Genomic DNA, 21610 nt, shown 5'->3' with positions numbered 1-21610 from the left:
CGAAAGCGACATTTTGGATTTGTTGAAAATTAAGATAAACCTGTCTTTCGATGATATTCAACAACTGCGAAAAGTTTTGAAATTGATTAGTTCTAAGGTTATCACTTAGAAACCGTCGGGAACAGACAGATGAATACATTTTTTCGTGTGTGGCCCTTAAACCCATTATAATTCGAAAGCAGTAAACAATATCTGAAATCTGATTGAAAAATGCAACAGGGATATTTACTATTTAAATAGAAAAAAGCCACTTTATATAAAAATTTATTAAAAACCTAATGATGTGGTACATTATGGTACTATTGCAAAGGGATTCAATAAAGTTTACTAAAGTCATGGCCAAGATTTAAAAAGAAGATCCTGAATTTCTGGCCCCTTTTAGGCTCATAATTCTTTGAAAGTTCAAGTCACAACCCCTAAATTCATTTACTTAGTTATTGCTCGAACATAAAAAATAACCACGACATCAAGAAACCATGTTTCTTGTCCCTTTATGGCCCTTAAACGATTCAAGTCACAACACCAAAAATCAATTCCAGGCTTCATTTTGTGGTATGGTACCTTGTGGTATGATTTCACCAATATGTTTACGATTATACTCAAGCTAATGAACAGAATTGAAATGTCAATTGTAAGCCGCAATTTTTAAATAGGGTCGGAAAGGGTATTCGTTCCCAACTACATACGATGCAACAATGTACAGATGGACAACTTAGAAGATGAAAGCTCCGATAAAGTAAACATTAATTCATATCTCCGTTATCTAATGCACCACGATGGTACATAATTTACTTCCGTAGTACAATAACGTTTAGTATATGTTTTAAAAGCAAAGAAAGGAAAAGAAATAGCATATATTAGTCTGGAATATAAAGTTGTGATCAGCTGTATCCTTGAAGGTGTGCCTAAACAACTTTTCAAGACAGAAAAAAACTTTAACGCAAAGTGTGAAATGACTTATGATCATACCGAAAATAAAAAAGGGCTTTTCATTCAATATTATGTTCAGATAATTGGAATAGAAAAATAGAACTCACAGAAAATTTCTTTTGAATCCCAACAAAACAATTTTCAATATTTTTTCAACAGCAGACGTTTAACACCTAGGCAAAATAATACAATACATAGAAACGGCGATTCAGGTCAAAAACATATGATGTATTTTTCGGAAAAAAATAATCGGATGAATTTAAATCGTTTTATAGAGCATAATACATGGCAAAATCTGTATCACACACCGTTTCATCCCGAGATACCAATACCAACCAGAAGGTCTTTGGCCCGAGGGTGATACGATATGTGATACAGTTTGCTATGTAATTTTACGCTCCATCATGTATTTGAAAAAGATAGTTTTAGAATGATGTATTTTGCTATTTCAATATATTGTAAGTCACAAAGATGTTTTATTGTTGAATTAATAATCGTTCCTCCGGTATGGTTTTGATGCTCAAATACATTTTGATTTCCATTTGTTAATTTCGATTGAAACTGTTGTATTTCTCGTTTCCAAACTTTAATACGTGTGGGCTCCTTGCCATGCTGGACGTTTCTATCGTCTGATAATCAGAAAAACCACGAGAAACGCCGAGAACAACAACGTTAGAGAAAGCTGAATATGAATGTGATAAATGGGGGCGGTAAAGGTTGTGACGTCACAATGCCTCATTCAAATAAAATAGCCATTGTTTTATCAGATACGATATTCAAAACAGCTGGATTGAGTACCAAGTATATGATAAAAATATTCAATCAATGCTAACGTACAAAGGAGTTTACAATACAGAAACGAGAAACATCAAATATAAACATGAGAAAATTTGTAGAGTAAGTACCTCTACTATTCTAGGAACTACCACTGTGTCGTGTCTTGTCTTGTAATATAGAGAAAAAAACGAGTAAAAAGGAAGGAATCCATCCTCATGTAAGTTTTTTTTAGGTTTAGTAATTTATTGATAAAAACACATACAGCTGTGGATGTTTTCATCATGATTTGAAATACATAAAGTTAAACTGCAGTTCAAAGAAAATGAAATTCATTCATATGAAGCAACATACTGATTGCTCTATCATCAATGCAACGTTTAAAGATTATGATAAATTGAACCACCATACTAAATCTGGATATAGTAAAACATATCATCTTATATTTCTTCAAAGAACCTTTAAATTTGAAGCCCAGGTTTTCGCTTATTTCTCATTCCCAACAGGGCAAAAAGTACATCCAACAAAATCTTCTCCAGTATAATAATCAGTCCTAATCAATACAACAATTCACTTGTTACTTTACTATTTATTACCGCAGCCCGAGACGTTTCTTTTCCTTCTCTTTCCGTCGCACGATGTCTATATTTCGGTCCTTCCAGTTACTTTTCCTGAGTTTTATTGGACGATTGCCTACATATTTACCTGAAAAATATTAAAATCAATAAAGAATATTTACACCGACTTGATTGTTGTGTTTGTGCTTATTCTATATGTTTGGTATCAATAATTGTGTTTTTCATAATTAAGTCAAAACCATTATTCAAATTCACAGAGAAAAGTGTAATTAAGGTTCATCATTACCTTTCGACAAATATGGCCCTAATTTCACAATTTTCCCTCTGACTACTGACAAACCTATGTATCTAGTAATATTTTAATGCATAGCATCCCATAGATATGAAAAAAACACAACGAGTTTATGTAAAATTAAATCCAAGACTGACCTGACCTTTGCAGGGTTATTTTTTTTTTCAATTCTACAGAGAGTACAAAAATAAAGAAACACCTGAGAATCACTTGATACGGTCCACTCATTTACACAGTTTAAATCACCTTACGTGTGTAGGTGGCTATTGTCCTTCTATTGACCAGCATGTCAATGTGTATAGAGTTTATATTTAATGCTCAGAACATAATCCAGAGTTAGTTCGTTTTTGCTCTCTCTCTCTCTCTCTCTCTCTCTCTCTCTCTCTCTCTCTCCAGCAAAAGTCGGCCAGTTTTTGATATAATTTTACATAAAATGAATTCAACATTCTAATATCTACGGGATGCTATGTCGTAAAATTCTTCTGAATACAGAGTTTTGTCTGTAGTCAGAAGGTAATTAGTGAGTGAAATTGAGGCCACATTTGTCGAAAGGTAATGATGAACCTTAAGAATAACTAATTCAAAATTTTCCCCAACAACGAAACTAACATTTAAAAAAACAAAAAGCTTTCTAATCAGTAATCGAGAACGTTACCCTTTCTGAACTTTCGATCCCGATTCTTTACGGAAGCACAGTACTCTAACACAACACATGACAATTGACTATTTATGAATGAAGTTAATGATGCAACTATCGAAAAACCGCCAATACAAGGGTCGGAAACTGGGTAACAGTCAAAAACACTGACCACTATTCCGTCAATATGCGGTGTGTGACGACAAATATGATTACTATCTTGAATAGAGAATAACAAATAATAAAAATTGAATTATCGGAAGGCAAATATTATGTTACTGGTATTCAGAGTAATAAATAAAACGTTCAAAACAAATAATTATTAAATATATCATTATTTCGATTTTATGTAATTTATCGGTCATTGTCGAATTACCATGGTGTAAAATAATTTAGAATACATTCTTCACTATTGAACCAAAAACAAAATCTTTAAAATTCCACTTCACGTAGAAATTACGAAATATACAATAAATCATTATCAATTAGAAGAGTTTTTTTAAGTTTTTAGTAGACAAAGAAATAAATAATAATTTTGAAATTAAATTCCTACTTTTATAACGCGTTCTGTGAAAAAAACCACACATTTAGTTAGGGCTATACTTTTTTCCATGCAATCCTTTCACCAGAAGAAGTAAGCCACAACCATGGCTTCACAGAACATGTCGTATAGAAAGAAGGTCAGAAATAAAACTAAACAACCTTCAGCGCAATGATACAGTCTGCTATCACCACTACATATTCAATTGTTCTAAAACCAAATTTTCTGAAAAAAAAACGTGATTTTGCCGTTATTTCAAAGTCATGAACAAGTTTCTAATATCAGAGTAAAAGACCTTTCTTCCTTTAAATAAATGTCCCTGGGATAGTTAAAAGTACCCCCCCCCACATTTTAAATGATGTCCCAACAGAATATGTAGTCTAAATTTATTATATGAATTCAAGCACGAGACCCAATGCCAGGAAATAAATAGTCTAGATTCTCCCAGATGTAACGATCTAGCGAGAACACTTCAAATGTTTAGCTTTTACAACATTCATCAGAGGAATTGAGGATCCAGTGACAAATATTAGTTTGAAGCACTGTTTTGACCTTTCTGCTGTTCATTCATACCGTAAGTAGCAGTCTTAATGAAAATTTGACAGGAGGTGGTTCACGTTTTCTCATTCAAAAACATTTACAGATCACGTAACCAGTCTATGATTATATTTTTGAGATTAAGATTATAAATTATAAAGAAAGAGTTATCGTTGTCATATCTTGGTTGATTGAAATATGAAATGTACGTAGGCTTTCTTGATGAAAGCAGAAAAGACTATTGTTACATATACATATATATATATATATATGTAGACCGAAAACCATCGTTTATTTGGTGTTTTTCTTTCTGCCATTGAAGCACCTCTACCATTGGCGGTGTCTGATTTAATATGGATTAAAAGTCCTCAAGATTTTTAACGTCAATATAATATAGTCAAATAATACCGTGAAACTTAATCACGCCTGATTTTTAGATCGAAAACTAGTCGTGAATTGACGTGAAAAAAATATCCAAAAATAACGCTACCAAATGTTTGTTAGTCAGTAGCTTTTAAGGAATCATGAGTTTGTGATGATCTTCAAATCACATATTGACGAGTTGTCTATAAACTATATATATAACAAGACTAATAAAATCCCTTCAGTAGTAAGCTATGTCTCCCTTAACATACTCCTAACTCTGATGCATTTGAGGTTTATTACATTACTCAGAGACAACTTAATTAACAATCACGGGGCAATAATTACCAAAACAAACACACAATAACTGAAAATGTGGATTAAACAAGAGGCTCCAAGGAGCCTGAATCCCTCCCATGATTATTACTTTTTATTTTATTTTTTTTTGCTTTCAAGGGCAATAACTTCAACAAGGAATTGTCCGCCAATTTTAACACAACGAAGACTTTAGTAAGGCTTATCATAAGGATCATTTTATCAATAGAAAGTTTCTCTTTATCTATTATAGTCTTCAAGGTGTTGGCTGAAAACTTCTATTAACATCATTTTTCGTTTTTCAATGGCAATAAATCTAACAAGGAGTCAACTTTGATCACCGCAAACCTTTGTAGGTCTTACCATAAGGATCATTTCAGCAATTGAAAGTTTCTTTCTATCTATCATAGTTTTCAAAATATTGGCAGAAACCTGTAACAACAAACACAATTTTCACTTTTCAAACGCCAAGGAGCCATCTGACAACTTCGAACGAATGCATTATAAGACCTACTTTAGTAGGTCTTATAATGAGGATCATTTCGACAACTGATAGATTTCGGCCTAACCTAATGATTTTTGATAAATATGCGAAAAACATTTGTCTCACCCTTATGTTCTATTTTTAGAAACGGCGGACATGTTTTTCCACGGACCAAAAAGCCCCACGTTAGTTCTATACAAAACACCATAAGAAACATCCATACCAACTTGGGTTCTAATTGGTCAAGTAATGTCAGAGGAGAATATGTTTTAAAGAAATAACATTAAAACAGGGAAAAAACGTTGCAAAAAAGGGCATTAAATCCGACATGGCTTAACAGATATAAACGAATACATCCCAGTATCAGGGATTTGATACATCGCATCTACCCACAAGAACTTGAGATAAAGGATACTACAGACACTGTAAAGTCAGCCTCATATCTTGATCTACACTTAGAGATCGATGGTAAAGGAAAACTATTGACTAAACTTTACGTAATTTTTTCAGTGGCAACATCCCTTCAGCACCTGCGTATGGAGTTTTCATATCACAACTTATGTTATGCCAGAGCTTGCCATAACTACGCAGACTTTTTGTATCGCGCTAGACTTCTTACAATTAGGCTTCTGGAACAGGGTTATGTTGCTACAAGATTGAAGTCATTACTACAGAAATTTTACGCTCGTCATCATGAACTCGTGGATCGTTACGGGTGTTTCTAGAAAAGCAGAGGACGCTTACCCTACCGGTGCACCTGGTCCATGTTCCCATTTTTAGTGAAGTCCAAGTTGCTCATATACTTTTGTTACTTTGTATGCATTATTTTAGTTTTAGTTACTTTATGTTCTTTGTTGTGTTTATCTGTTTTCCATGTTCGGTCTTTGTCCCTGGATTACACTCTTTTGATTTCCGCTAGAATCTTGGTTCCCTTGATTACTCTATGACTAGGGATTGATCTCATCATGCAGAACACTTAACCTATATCATAATTTGGCTCAATCTAACAAATTTTGAGATATATGCAAAACAAAAAAAAAACATCTGTCTGATCCCTATGTTCTATTTTTACTAACGGTGGTCATGTTTTTCGACGGATCAAGAATCTTCAAATTATTTCTATGCAGACCACCCTAGGGAACACGTATACCAAGTTTTGTTCTGATTAATCAAGTAGTTTCAGAGGAAAAGATTTTTTAAAGAAATAAACATTAAAAATAGGGAGAAAAAAAAGCGTTGAAAACGGGCAAACTCCAATATGGCTTAACATATCAAAACCAAATTTTGACCCGGGATAGATCTATTCAACACTTTTACCCATGTCAAAATTTGGTTAAACCTAACGGTTTTGGAGATTTTTGTTATATATATAAATGCCATTACCCCTATTAACAGACATTGCACCAATGTTCTTCAAGGAACAAATGCACGTCTTCTGCAGGTTTCATAAAGGAACATTTGTTAACTTTCCTTAAAATAAGCCATTCCTGAAAAGAATTGTTATCAGAAATGGACGACGACGACGGCGGACACCAAATATGGGCAAAACTACAGAAGCGTCAGCAGTGGGATGATTTAAATAGGTCAAAATCCCAAAACATTGCCTCAACGTCAACACACGATACAAAGACCATCTACATACACAATGCAGCGAACCAAATTAAATTGAATACACAAAAAAAACTGAAGACAAGGAAACAAGACGTCACATGAAAAAGTTTAAAGCACCAGCAATACGAACCTTAACAAAAACCGATAATGGCACAAGCTCACATCGCCCTTTGGACCTACCTTTTCTTCTCATTTTAGATTTCAAATATTTGCATTTTTACCAATTGAATATTTACGGTAACTAAGCCACGTTACAACTTGAATTATAATTTCGTACATTTTTCTGCAGTACATGCGTTTGTTAAGAGAAGGAACACATTGAAAGGCAGAAAAGGTGTAAACACATCGTAAACAAATAATATCCGGAAAAATCGGTGTCACTTATCGATACTTTTAAGGCATGTTTCTATTATATCAAACACTTACGTCTAATGTCTAATTAATAATTTATTACGTGACGATCAATTTCAAAATAAACAAAACAAACTCTTCTTCGCCATTGGAATGCTTCATGATTCTGAAGAAAACCAGAGGCTCCAAGGAGCCTGAGTCGTCCACCTGCTAAATTTTCTTTGCCGTTCTAGGGCTTAAGTATCTTAAACTTGAGGCATTTTACTAATTAACTGTATGTGATTTCGTTCCAATCCAACATTTAAGAAATCGGTTGCAATAACTTTTATGTTGCATAACTAAAAATTGATCATTGTTTCTGATATTCATTGCACACAAGTGGATAGGAGAAAGACATATTATGTTAATATTAATTTAAAAAAAAAAAAAAAAAAACAATATGTATTCTTCTGTCTTTTTGGAAACCTATTGGAAACTTTTGTCTCCTCAAATTTTCTTGTAAGTCTACGTTCGTACTTTGATTGTGGAAATCAGAAATATCAGCATCTACAAAGGATTCTAATAACTGTGCAAGATTTCATATCAACCTAAATGAATTGCTCAGAAGATAAAACGAACCAAAGTCAAGACGTGATGGACGGACAGACATACAAAACAAAAATATTATTAAGTTCTCAGGAGAGTTAGTATAGTGATATTCTTCTCACGTGTTACAAAGCCTATTAACGCAAAATGTAGCAAAATGCATAAGCAGACTTTAAAGTAACAAGAGGCTCCCAGGAGCCTGAATCGCTCACCTGGTTGAATTTTGCCTTTTAAGGGCAATAAATTAAACAAGAAGTTGTCCAACAATTTTGACTGAAGAAAACTTTGATAGGACTTATCATAAGGATCATTTCAGTAAATGAAAGTCTAAATCTATCACAGTTTTCAAGACATTGGCTGAAAACTGTAAGAAAAAACCTGGCATTTTCCCCTGTCAAGGGCAATAACTCTTATAAGAAAGCGTCTGACAAATTTTATGCCTAAAGACTTTTGTAGTCCTAGAAATAAGGATCATTTCAGCTATTGAAAGTGGCTAAACCTAACGGTTTTGGAGATATATGCGAAAAACTACTGTCTGACCCCTATGTTCTATTTTTAGTAACAGTGGCCACGTTTTTCGACGGATCAAAAAACCCCACTTCGATTCTATGAAGGATACCCTAAGAAACGCTTATACCGAGTTTGGTTCCAATTGGTAAAGTAGTGTCAGAGGAGAATATTTTTGAAATAAATAACATTAAAAACAGCAAAAAACTTTGAAATAGGGCAATAACTCCCAACATGGCTTCATAGATTAACATGAAAATTTGACCGCAGATAAATCTCATCATGCTGAACACTTATACTCTTTTCAGAATTTGGCTAAACCCAACCGTTTTGGAGATATATGCGAAAAACTACTGTCTGGCCCCTATGTTCTATTTTTAGTAACGGCGGCCATGCTTTTCGACGGATCGAAAATCCTCACATCAATTCTATGCAGGATTCCCCAAGAAACATTCATTCCAAGTTTTGTTCCAATTGGACAAGTAGTTTCCGAGGAGAAGAGTTTTGAAAAATTGCTAACGACGACGACGGACGCCAAGTGATGGCAATAGCTCACATGACCTTCAGCCAGGTGAGCTAAAAAAATACATTCATCTATTCACCAGATTATGATCACTTAAAAGATATAACGATATATGGTGTGTATGTCAAAGAGAGAACAACCCCACCGGGATGAAAATAAGAATAAAAAAAGACCTATAAATTCAAATGCATTTCAGATGTTATACTCATAAAAATGTAATGGGCCGACAGTGATTGAGAAAATGTTAAATAACGAGAAAAACAACGTAATATAAATGCGCACCAAAATCAAAATAACTAATACTACTTTTTTGTATTATACAGTCGAGATCACATTCAACAAAGCATTTAAAAATTTCGCTAAAAACCAAGCTGAAAGGAAAGAATGGAAAAGTGATCTTTATGTCCCTTTTTACCTCGCTTTTTTTCTTAGTTAAAGCGACTCTATATTAAATACATCTTCAAACATAAAAATGTGTACGTACAATTACACACTTTACACCTTAAAAAAAGCAAAATTATAAATTCAATGTGATAAATATGATCCATTACAATTGTACTCCCCACTCATAAACTGTCGCCAATCAGCTTGTTTGTATATCAACTACAATAAATACAATTAAAACTAGAAATAATAATTAAAGCATAATTAAGAACATGGTATTGACAGCCTCTGCCTACACAAGATCAGATACTATAAAGATGCGTAATGATTTTTCATCTCTGTTGAAGTCACTTTACTTGGAGTTCATAATACACTCAAAATCAAAAGGTAAGTTTTCACCGAAGTTATATGTAAGTATCCTTCAATTTTCTAGACAAACTAACTTCGAAGTTTTATTATTATAAATATCGTCATTAGTGTAGACAACTTTAATAATAATAATAATAATAATAATAATATTCATTACGTGTGATCAGTATTTAAGAAATTAGTACAATTTGAATGCTGAATTTAAAAAGTTTTGATAATGGACGTGTATTAGGAAAATTATCCTGAAACGTTCTATTACTTGATTTCTAAAGAAAAATGATTCTGCAAAAGCCGTTTTCCATTGTAAAACAAAATTGGACAACGCATGGAAATATTTCACAAATAAAGGAATATATTTCAAAAAGTTCTCTCACTTTCTGTACGGCTTTCGTCGCTTCAAAACCTCTAAACGTTGCAGCAAGTGTAAATATACTATTAACCGACCGAAAATCATTAGTTCCCAAAACATTCATGCTGGCATCCTTTGATATTTTTTTCCAACGTAGGCCCGAGAACGATTATACTGTGTAATGGACGGAAAGTCGGACAGGTGTGTTAATGACTTAGCTACATATTTATTGAGTTCGATAAGGCGTATTTAAGATATTACATTCTTTCTAAGTTTATATGCGAAAAAAAATGCTAAAGCCGAAAGAAATGGTAGACAAAGCATGAAGTCGCACGCGTTGTCGTCGCGTTGTCTTGCTAGATGTACTCCAATTCGTACAAACAGCTGATATCGGATAGCGAAAAAAAAAATCGCTTACAACGTATACCTCATCTATAAAAACAAATCGTTGAGTGGAGGTATGACAACCGTAAATCGGGAATATTTCAAAGGCACAACAGTCATCTCATAAGGACCAAAGCATTCCCCAAGCATTTTTCCCCAGAAATTGTACATAACACTCACAACTCATTACGTAAACATATAAACATTTAAATACACTACTTGTCCATGGTCGGCAGTTCTATTTATAATACATATATAATTTTCCATTTTTATTATACGTAAAGCATTATTTAAAATGAATAAACATAATTCAATACAATGTGTTAACAGGACCATATAATGTTGGATCAAACATGTATTTAAAAAAAAACAGTAAAAATTGTGCGAAAACACAAGTGATCAAAAGTATGAAACACTGTGTTAAACTGATTCACTTCATGACATTTTATGACATTTTCCCTTAATTCAGAAATTATTGCATGTCATTAATAATTGCGATATCGTTATTGCTATTTAAGCGGTTGTGAGTATTTTTCTGCATCAACTCATGTAAAAATTTCATATGCGAGATTTCAATATTGCGACTTTGAGACTGTTGCTTTTTCGCAATAATTTCTGAATTAACAGTTTATTGGTATCATTTGCTTTTTTCCTTTTGTTTATTATTTGTGTTACTAAACAACTTGGTTGTTTAATAGATATTATAGTCAACTTTCGGAGGGATGTACATGTAGATTGGCGCTTCCGTTTATGTTGACGACTAAAAACTTCCCTCTCGTTGTAATGTTACAATTCAGTAATCTAATTATAATTCCCGTGCCGTTCTCTCTAGGCACTCTTGTCATATATTTGCTACACAAGGTATTGATACAAACTATTCACCCAATGCTTTACTAATATCTAATTATAACACTTTTCGATTATATAGTTCAAGATTATATCATAACCAATGAATGTACTCGTAATAGTAATTTTGATCATATGTACGTTAATCGTTCATCATACTTTACCATTTCCAATATCAAATCAGTGGTTTCATTACATAATCAACAACAAGTCAATGGAGCAGTGTTATTCTTCAAAATACCACAAAATAAATTCTATTAAATCTGTATTTTTTGGTCTCAAAACACGAAGTTTTTTTTTGGTTTTTTGGTTTTGTTTTGTTTTGTTTTTTGTTTCTTTCTCTTTTTTGTAATACAGGAACTATTGCAAGGTTTACGTTATTCCAAACTATACTTCACTTGAAGCTGTAATAATAAAAAAACTCGAAATAGGGAAGTTCTTAAACTACAATACAAAATGCGTTTGTTTGTATCTATAGTTCAGCATAAACAAATCATAACTTGAATGACCCACATTATAAAGGAAAAGTTAAAGGCTCTCAGACAAGCCAATTAATGAATACCAAATTATTTACCTAGAGCGTTTAAGCGTAAAAACGTTGCTGAATTGTATGTAATTTGAAATTTCAATAAGTCTAGTTGTAACCAATGATACCTGTGCTCTGAGAATTTATTAAAACTCATTGACCTTATACTCAAAATATTTGATTTTTATATTTACCTAAAATCACGCATAGTTTTAAGTAAGTAGTAAATCACCTTCACAAAATTTCGAATTATTGACATTTTAGGTAAAGGTCTAAAGACCGAGAAAACACTCCATGCTGTAATAGCATAAGGTAATATCTCTAAACGGAAATGAAAATAATTCAAGAAATATATCCGCAAAGCTTCAGAAATCAAAAATACAGATATAATAGTTTTTTTTATTTACAAACCGTACATACAAATTAAATTTTAACATTCAAGAATTTTTCCTAATCCTTTTTTTTGCGTTCCAATCACCCAAAAAGTGAGGTATACATCTTTGATGTGTTCGTTATAAATATGCACAGTTTACGATAAATAAGACTAAATGTTTCAAAACTATATTTCAGTTAAATAAATTCAACAGATAATCAATTCAATTTTGTTGAAACTTACAAAAACAAACAAAAAAGAGACAGCACATTTGAAACTACGAGGTATGCAAGGTTAAAGATATCTGAGAGTCGATTCTCAAATACGCCAACAAGTTAACCTTAAATGGAACGGACCACCAAAAAACACACGACGTTCAGACATATTATTGCCTTGTGCGACACAAGTTTAAGTACTGAACATTAATCCGAATTTACGCTAAAATTTAGTCAATAGATCAGAAATAAATATGTCGGAGGCAATAAATCAATATAATACCATTATGTTACTAGTATCAACGAGCTTTTACTCATTTAAACTCATCTTCTTATTTTAAAAACAAAGGAGTCTTGTTTGCTTTAGTTCGTTTAGTAATTAAATATCATTTTTTGTGATAATTATGCAATTGGTGGCACATCATTTTTCTCAATTTGGTCTTTTTTTCAAAAAATATATTTAATGCATCTATAAAAAAAACTACCAAAATACTACTAAAATTTATCCTAAAGCATCTGTGACGTAGATATTGCTAGTCTGCTTATAAAGGAGAGAGGAAATATAGAATAATTCTCCCGCCATTTTTCCATAGTGCATTTCAACTAAATTTGGCCTTTCAAAGTCTTAAAATGGCACCCTTTACAAACACTTTGGTGATTTTTTTTCTGGAGGTTATGAGGTATAAATACTGTGGTAATGCAATAAAATCTCTGCGTTTTTTTCTTCATGTGCACGTTACATATTTTGCCCCATTCTTTGACAGAGAAGTACTAAGTCTCTGAATGTAGATTATGTTACTACAGAACATTCTTAATCAGAACATCTATTCTAAGTATGTTCAATATGTATTCTTTGTCAAAATAGCCAGAAAAAAAACTAACTATCATTGCACTGTACATTTGTAATACAATGTAAAACAATAAACTAATATTCTGTTATTGGCCATCTTCAAAATAACTAAATCTTAGAATAATATCGGAATAGTACTAAAGATCATTATGATTTCTCATTTACAATAAAAGAAGCCAGAAAGAAACTGTTACATATCCAGTAAGTGCTAATTTCCAATTAACTAAATATAAATGAAGAACAAATGTCAATATTAGCCACAGAAGGACGACTGTCATCTTATTAAGAATCAGACTCGACAGATATAAATTCAAGAGAACAAATTACAGAAAAATCGTGACGCTTAAGCGAAGTATATGGCTATCGAAAGTATAACTTGCAAACTCCTAATTGAGGGTATCTAGCAGCTGATTATTATTTACTGGTTTTCTTTTATTTATAAAGGGACATATCTAAATACAACCATTTAGTAAAGGTCACCTAGCTACATAAAACTTTTTTTAAGTGATATGCACTTTATCGTTCACATTTACGATTTTGCTACTAAACATTACACTGACAACAGATGAACAACATATCGACAATTAACCCTGGACATACACAAATTTAAAAGGACAGGCAATATTCAAATTAACATCTAAGGGGCAGCCGAACAAGATTACTAAATCATGTTATATCACTGGATCACTGGCGCTGATTATACACTTAGTACAAGTCTCTGAAAGAATCGGGCAAAATGGAAGAAATCAGAAACATGTATGTCAAAACAAAATACATTTCACCATTTCTTTATTTGAAAATATCACGATTTGATTCCCGCATCACAGGATCTGTTCAGAATATGTTTAAAATGATATTTTTGACAGAGTAATCTTCCCTGGAAATATTCATTTTCATTGCATTTAAATGAAATTACAGCACAATTTATCAAAATGGTATAATTTTTTTTCTGATTCTGATAAGGAAAATATGCAAATAACACTTACAACGGTGGGGTTTTTTTTAATACCATGTTTCAAACACTGCCTGATTAATATAGAGTGACATTTCAGAACATTTCATGAGTTTGATCACATCATACCAATGTTTGCTGAAGTAAACCTTAATGGTAAGTTCAGATATTCCAAAAATCATTAAAACATAACTTACTTTAGCAATGAATGAGTAACTTACTAACAAGATAATGGGATATTATGAGTTATGTGGGCAACCCGATGTCTACCATCATATTAATATATAGTAAAAATTAAACGGTTACTTCACGACAAGACTAAATTCGCCTGAAGCAGTTAAAAGATGAATGAAGTATTTCACAGAAGCTTTTATCTTATATCCGTACTTTACAATATTAACACGTTTCAGCTACGTATGTCGAATGCAGGATTTTAATTTTCTTCACAAGTTTCAAATAAAAAAAAAAACTTAACAAATTGTCAAAAGTTCCCAAAGCGAGGAATATTTTACACACTTCTTCTCGATTGTAATCAAATTTTGTGTATACTATGATAACTTGTATGCATCCGTTTACGGCATTAATATCTATAAATTCAAACACAAATTCTCACAAAGTCATGATTTTGGGTACTTTACCAAGTACAGCAAGCCACATAAGAAATACCAGTCTTCAAATAGCTCCAAAGTATCTAAATTCCACATGCGGAAATTAAATTTATGAAATAATGCTAATTAATGTTTTCACAAGTCATTTCCTTGTATGTATGTTTTTTTTTTTTTAACTATATGGGTACAAAAAGTTTTGACCGTCAAATTTTAGATAATTTCTACAATCCCAATCTTGAAAGAACTCTCGTCTTCACAGTGAAAATATAATCAGTAAAATCACTTAACTTTGTTAAATTGTATATTATTTACAAAACAGATTACACTTTTTGAATACATGTAAATATAATTAGCCCCAATGTAAGTAATCAAACAGAAAAAAGAAAGATATAATTTTTTTGTAGTAGATATTAAGCAAATATGATATCTTTTAAATCATGTTTTTTATTAACTACATATTGCAATTTTGCAATAATATTTCATGTCCTGGATGACCCGCAAATCAGCATTTCTAGCTTTAAATATCTCACTTGACAATATTTTAACATCTTAAAGATAAACAGCAAAAAGATATTGATTCCACTGTCCACACTTTCATAAGTTTGGACAATTTGTGAAATGCATATGGTTATTTTTGAAACACGACACTCGGCATAGCTCGTTAGTCCCTTATGGCAAATTCGTAAAATAATTAATCTACGGATTTAAATTTCACTAGTTTCATCAAATCAAATGTTATTCCCATGGATACTAATGCAAAAAGGTAACGGGCAAGTAAGATCTGTGTCACTGAATCATATGTTGTATTTCATACAGTAAAATAATTATTTGGTGTATAGATATGCAATACATATCTTGAAAAATATATCTTATCCTTGTGCAATACAAAAATGCTGTAAAATAATTTTAAAAATGTGTAAGCAGAATCGGAATGCCTTAACCACATATAAAACATATTAACAGGTTCAGATAAAATGTACTGCGAGCGTCAAGTTTCAGTACTGACTGTAGGAATTAATATGCAAGTAATGATGCAACCGGCTTCTTACATCTTAACATATACCATGTTTACTTGTCTATGTTAAGAGAGAGTTTTCTTAATTTCTTTATTCTGAAAACTGTAGGGGCTCGTTGATTTGAGCTATTTACACTTTTTCAGCATTTAAGTTCCGGCTACGTTCGACCTATCTAACACTTTTGTAGCACGTTAGTTCGAGATTTTGTAACATTTTTGTAGCACGTTAGTTCGAGATTTTGTAACATTGTTGTAACACGTTAGTTCGAGATTTTGTAACATTTTTGTAGCACGTTAGTTCGAAATTTTGTGACACTTTTGTAGCACGTTAGTTCGAGATTTTGTAACATTTTTGTAGCACGTTAGTTCGAGATTTTGTAACATTTTTGCGATTTAATTGATCTATTAGTTCTATTAATACAGATTTGGTTGCTGTACTCTGCTGCACTTCAGTTTAAATCAGAATTTATATTTCCTCTTGCGTGCTACGGCTTAGCTACAGTAGAATTTCCATTGACAATATCAAATCAGAAAATCCGCTAACATCGTAAGATAATCCACTAACTCTGTGGCAAACACGTACAGTTAAACAATATTTTTCAGTTCTACAATCCAAGATTGATATGGAATAATACAGTTTAATAAATGGCTTCCTGATTACATTCATTGTAAAAGATTCAAGCTATTAAATTTGTTATAATTTCGTTTGATTAGAACTTTTTTCAATTCAAAACAGTTCTGCAGTAAAGAGCAGTAAATGAAATAAGTGTCATGTTGAAAGATATGGAACTGACTTCTATGCGGGTACATGGAATTAACCATTTATCATGAAAGCAACTCCCACTTTTCCTGAATTCCACGTAACTTTTTACTACGGTTACTAACCTTTTCATCAGGAATCCATAAAATAAGATTGAGCAGCAATAAACGTCCATCAGAATTAGGAATGACATAAAAAAGTAAATGGAGATATTATTTTCTTTTTTATACTAGTATTTCTTACGGCGTTTTTACAAGTTTGTATGTGTATATTTGATTTTAGTTTGTTCTGTATGTATGCTTTGTTGTGTTCTATTTGCGTTTCAAGTGATTTGATTGTTTGTTTGTTTTTTTACTGTTTCTTTTTCGGGTTTGGTATCTGTTCATTGCTGTGTTTGTTAAATTTCTGTGTGTTTGTTTATTTGTCTTTGGTTTCGTCTTTGGATTCTAGATAGTTTTACCATTATTGTCATTACAGCCATTTAATGTAACTATTTATGTTTTCTGGTCACTATTAAGTTATTTCACGATAAAATTCAGCTAAACTAATGTTATATTTGTAATACTGCTACCATTAAATACAAATAATGCACATGCCATCAACAAATTAAGATTTAACTAGGTTTTCCGAATGCACCGGAAGTTAACTCACTAAAACAATAGAGAAAGGAAAGACATATGTCCTAAGTCAAAACACGGTTACTTTCCGACATCGTAAAATTTCCGCTTTCGGGACGACTTAATTATTATGCTGTTATAAATGTGAAAATAGGGAATGCCTTGTCTGAAGTTTGCCTTAAACAATAAAAGGAGTAACAAAATTCTCGTACATTGTAATTAGACTTAATGGCATAATTTTAAAGCTGCAATAAAAAAGTTCTAGATTTCACTGAAATAAAATGGAAGAAATGAGTTAGAGATAACTAAAATTAAAAGAAACACACTTTTTTTTAAGTAAAACAAATGTTTATTAATTAAAAATGCATCTTATTTGATGCAAGGCTTAAGAAATAAACCAACAAAGTTTCGACCCAATACAGTTTTTGTCCTATATTTGTATCTCCATTACTAGAATCAAAAGGCAACAACACATCACATATACATGTACGATTGAGGTTGCTTCTTGTGCTAAACGGGCCCTAAAAAGTTAACTAAGAGCACTTCAAATCTTTTGTAATCAGATCATATTGAACTTATCTATCTGTATTGCAATACATTAAAAAATGTCTCGGTTACGTTTTTGTAAGCAGAAGAAAAACGATTCTCATCATTTCATGGGAATCTGTTTTTATTTTACACCCCCCCCCCAAAAAAAAGGGGGGAATAGTTTTTATCTGTCAGCTTAAAATTCTTACATAAAATACGATGGTAATTTTCAATTTTATGTTTCAGATTGAATGATCAAAATTGCACTTCTGTATCTGTTAATTTTGATACATACGTTGTTTTTCTTTTTTTTTTTATTCAAACAAGTTTGACCAATATTTAGTGTTTCAGTGGAGATTTATGTTTTTTCCAAATATCTTCAGCAGTTCTCACTGAAACATCTTTTCTAACAAGTTCCACAGAAATAGTCGTTGGTATTTATGATCCGAGTGCTGTTGTGATGTTGTTATTGAAAGTGAGGGTCCTTATTTAGTTCATTATTTTAATTGCCATTGTATTTGACACCTTGACTTATTCTAGTTCAGACATCAATACATGTATTAGCATTTTTTTCGTCAAGTTAGTCCTTGAAGTAAGTCTAAAGGATCACTTCGAAAGTGATTACGTCGTTTCTCATCATCAACATCATAGATTGGACATGTTCTTCCACGAACTAAACGTGATTTTCCTTTTTCAGCTGATTATGAAACTTGTACTGCTGATAGTATTCATACAAATACAATACATACAGACATACCGGACTGTAAAACGCCAAGGTATATTTGGACTATGTCAGGGTTGGGGTGCCGGATGTGCAACGTATCCACTTCCAAAACCTATTAGAAGAAAACCACCCCCGATAGCTCCTCCAGTGTCATCAAATCATGTCCCAAAATCTAAACCAGACGTTGGTTTTAGACCACATTCATTTTTCTTTACATCAGGTGAGTTCCATTTCTGTTTTGTTTAATTACACAGAATGATAAACACAACAACAAAGCTCTGAAGTTCGTTTTGTTTCGGGCGCTTTTGTTAAAAAAGCTGAACATGAACTTTAAATTTCGAACATAATACCATCCTTTCTAATACAATATCAGCTATTAGATTGTACCGGATTTCTTGCATGTTTTTTTTTCTCAGGTGAATCGTGGAACCCAATCGGTAAAAGAACAGCCTGGTTCACCGACATACCTTATTTACGCAACCCATTACTGAAATATCCAAGTTTGAAAAGACCACCAGGTGAGAGATCGATAGAAATATTGTTTTGGATTCATTCCGTTTATTTCAGTAAATTCGATTTTACTGATCATGAAAATAACAAGGGCGACCCGGATAAATGCATCCTTTAATAGATTTTTTTTTATTTACAGTTGGCAGTTTGCTATGATTACTTTAGACAATTGATTGAAAACCCAAAAACATTTTTTTTTAAATTCAATAATTTCAATGCGAATCTTCTTAACGCAAGCCTTGATACAAACTTTATTCAGTTAGATGACTAAGACTCTGTAATAAAATACTCTAGAATACATCAACTAGTGTATTTTTTCTATATAGTGGTACAAGCTGTGTAATGTCATTGTATATTTATGAGACATACATTTCATTTTTTTTCTCTCAGGTAGCAAGCTGTCATGGAGATACCCACTGGTGTACAGAGCTTCCTTCCAAAAATATTTCCCAAGATTAATACAGGAATGATAATGTTAAATACAAGATGACGGAATGCCACTATGTCGTTTACTGTAGACATGGTCGAATTACAAAGCCTTTTAGGTGCAAGGCTGCTGCAAAAAAGACAAAATATGGACCTTCTGTCTTTTCCTTGAAGTTATGTGTTCGCTATTCCTTATCAACATTGCTTCGCGTATATAGAGTGCATCACTAAATAACGGGTTTATTCCGTAGAAATCTTTAAAATCTTGTTGATTTTATATCAAGATGTACATACCTATATTGTAATCTGCCTTGCGGAATTATGTTTTATTTTTTATCCAACTTGTATATTCTTAATCATTTCACTGCTTATCTTTCTCAGAGAGAAAAGATAGGAAATATATGACAGTTTAAGTGTAATGGTATGGTATGGTATTAATAAATTGCCATATCAAATTGAATAAATTTTCAGATAACATGCAGATATCATATTTATATTTAATTTCCCTTAAATTCAATGTACATATTCATTTCGTACCATCTGTTTTCCTTAAGTGTACTACATCTCAATGAATAATTTCTACTTATTCATCTACCATTTTTTAAAATCTTAACCTCCCTTTTCGTTAAAAAAGTGACGTCTTGTCATTTAAAACTCCACAATTGTCTACATCGCGTCTATACACTACCCTTCTTCAAAAACAAACAGGATGACAGTGTATGCGTAATCGGTTTAGAGATTACCAGACCGAATCTCATATTTTTAACTTTACTTCTATTTAGGGCCAAAAAAAACAATATTTTTAAAGGACCGAACTCAATTTACCAGACATGTCTGTCGGTCCTGCGATATTTCGTTTTCACTGGGATAAGAGTTCTTATTTACCGAGTTTCGACTTATTTCTTGGCCAAGATAAGTGATGAACAATACTGCAAATAAATAGTCAACTCTTACTCTTTAACTAACAGGGTGTTTACTTCATAGTTTGCATTTTACATTTGTCAGCTCCTGTGTATAGAGCTTATATTCCCTGTTAATGAATTATCCAATAGCATGCTGAAAGAGCGTGCGACGTAACAATCTTTTAACCGATTTTTTTACAGAGTTATGTACACGTACCCATGTTCTTCAAACGCCACCATTTACTAGTCGGTATATTGTGGTATATAGAGTTCATTTCTAACACAATGACATCTAAGATTTATATCTCTTACCAAAATTCTTTCTTTCTCATATGCCATGATAATGTATAAAATAGGGCAGATGAAACGAACCATATTAGTCAGTTCTTTGTATTGAACATGGTGCTGGATCACTTAGTGCGGGTCTCAAATTCAAGATCTGTTTGCTAAATTTACGATTAAGTTCTAAGTCTTCGTTAAAAGGTAAAACAAATACTGAAAAAAATACGTCTTTTCCGACATACCTAGTTTGAGTAATTTATATTTCAGACTCCTACAAATATCGGACGCCGTCGCTACCGCTCCGTCTCGATTAAATTGAAGTTTCTGCCTTTGTTTTTATTTTTGTTTCTTATGTCGTTATTTTGTTCCCCTTTCAACACAGAAAGTTATAATGACATCGTTTTGGCAAACTACTATTCATTTAAAAAAAAATAGTTGAAAAATTAGTAGAGTTAAATTTCCAAATAGAAAAAGGTGATTGAGTTCAACTAGCCTTACAATGCTGCATATAATAAAAGTTCATTCAACCGAAAACGCACGGGGTAGGACAAAACAAAACATGTTATTTAATTAATTTCAAAACGCAGAAATTGGAATTCTCTTGCTTCATATAAAAACAATAAACATCAAATAATTTCAAAACAGGAGAAAATGTGTCCTATATCTGTTGTGATTAAGAAATGTTTCGCCCTCTGGATATTGTTTTATGTAGAAAATGTCTCAATTATTCTGAGAGTGACATTGAAAACCAAGCTACCGTACACAAAGAGCTAATAAGTCACCCCATGGCCTTATGAAAGAATAGTCGATACAACTCATTCATGATAATACTTTATCATGTTTTTTTCCGATCCCACTATTTCTGATTGCACCAAAGCAACTTTTTTCAATGAATACAAAAGATTTTTTTTATTTTGATAATTTTCCAACGTCAGATCCTCAATAATGTTTCCCTATATTCA

At 32.2% G+C, this 21610-nt stretch overlaps 2 protein-coding genes across 2 annotated transcripts in view; one reads left to right on the top strand and one right to left on the bottom strand.

Moving 5' to 3' along the window:
* Positions 1 to 1929: 1929 nt before the first annotated feature.
* Positions 1930 to 21610, bottom strand: part of LOC148618129 (uncharacterized) — a 35739-nt gene continuing 16058 nt past the window's right edge. Inside the window, exon 5 of the mRNA XM_088586021.1 lies at positions 1930 to 2409. Coding sequence (XP_088442147.1) covers positions 2297 to 2409 — 113 coding nt within the window. The 3' untranslated portion in view covers positions 1930 to 2296. The remainder of the gene's footprint in view (positions 2410 to 21610) is intronic.
* On the top strand, positions 9704 to 19727 carry LOC148618130 (uncharacterized). Its single transcript, XM_088586020.1, has 4 exons — positions 9704 to 9799; positions 18502 to 18748; positions 18945 to 19046; positions 19429 to 19727. Exons 2-4 carry the CDS (start codon positions 18508 to 18510, stop codon positions 19506 to 19508), a joined length of 423 nt encoding a protein of 140 aa, XP_088442146.1. The 5' UTR covers positions 9704 to 9799; positions 18502 to 18507; the 3' UTR covers positions 19509 to 19727.

The sequence above is a fragment of the Perna viridis genome, chromosome 5, assembly GCF_037379345.1.
Source record: "Perna viridis isolate PV_CMFRI_1.1 ecotype Kerala chromosome 5, ASM3737934v1, whole genome shotgun sequence".
Lineage (NCBI taxonomy): Eukaryota > Metazoa > Mollusca > Bivalvia > Mytilida > Mytilidae > Perna > Perna viridis.
The sequence above is the reverse complement of the archived record's forward strand: the minus strand, read 5'-3'. Positions and strand labels throughout refer to the sequence as shown.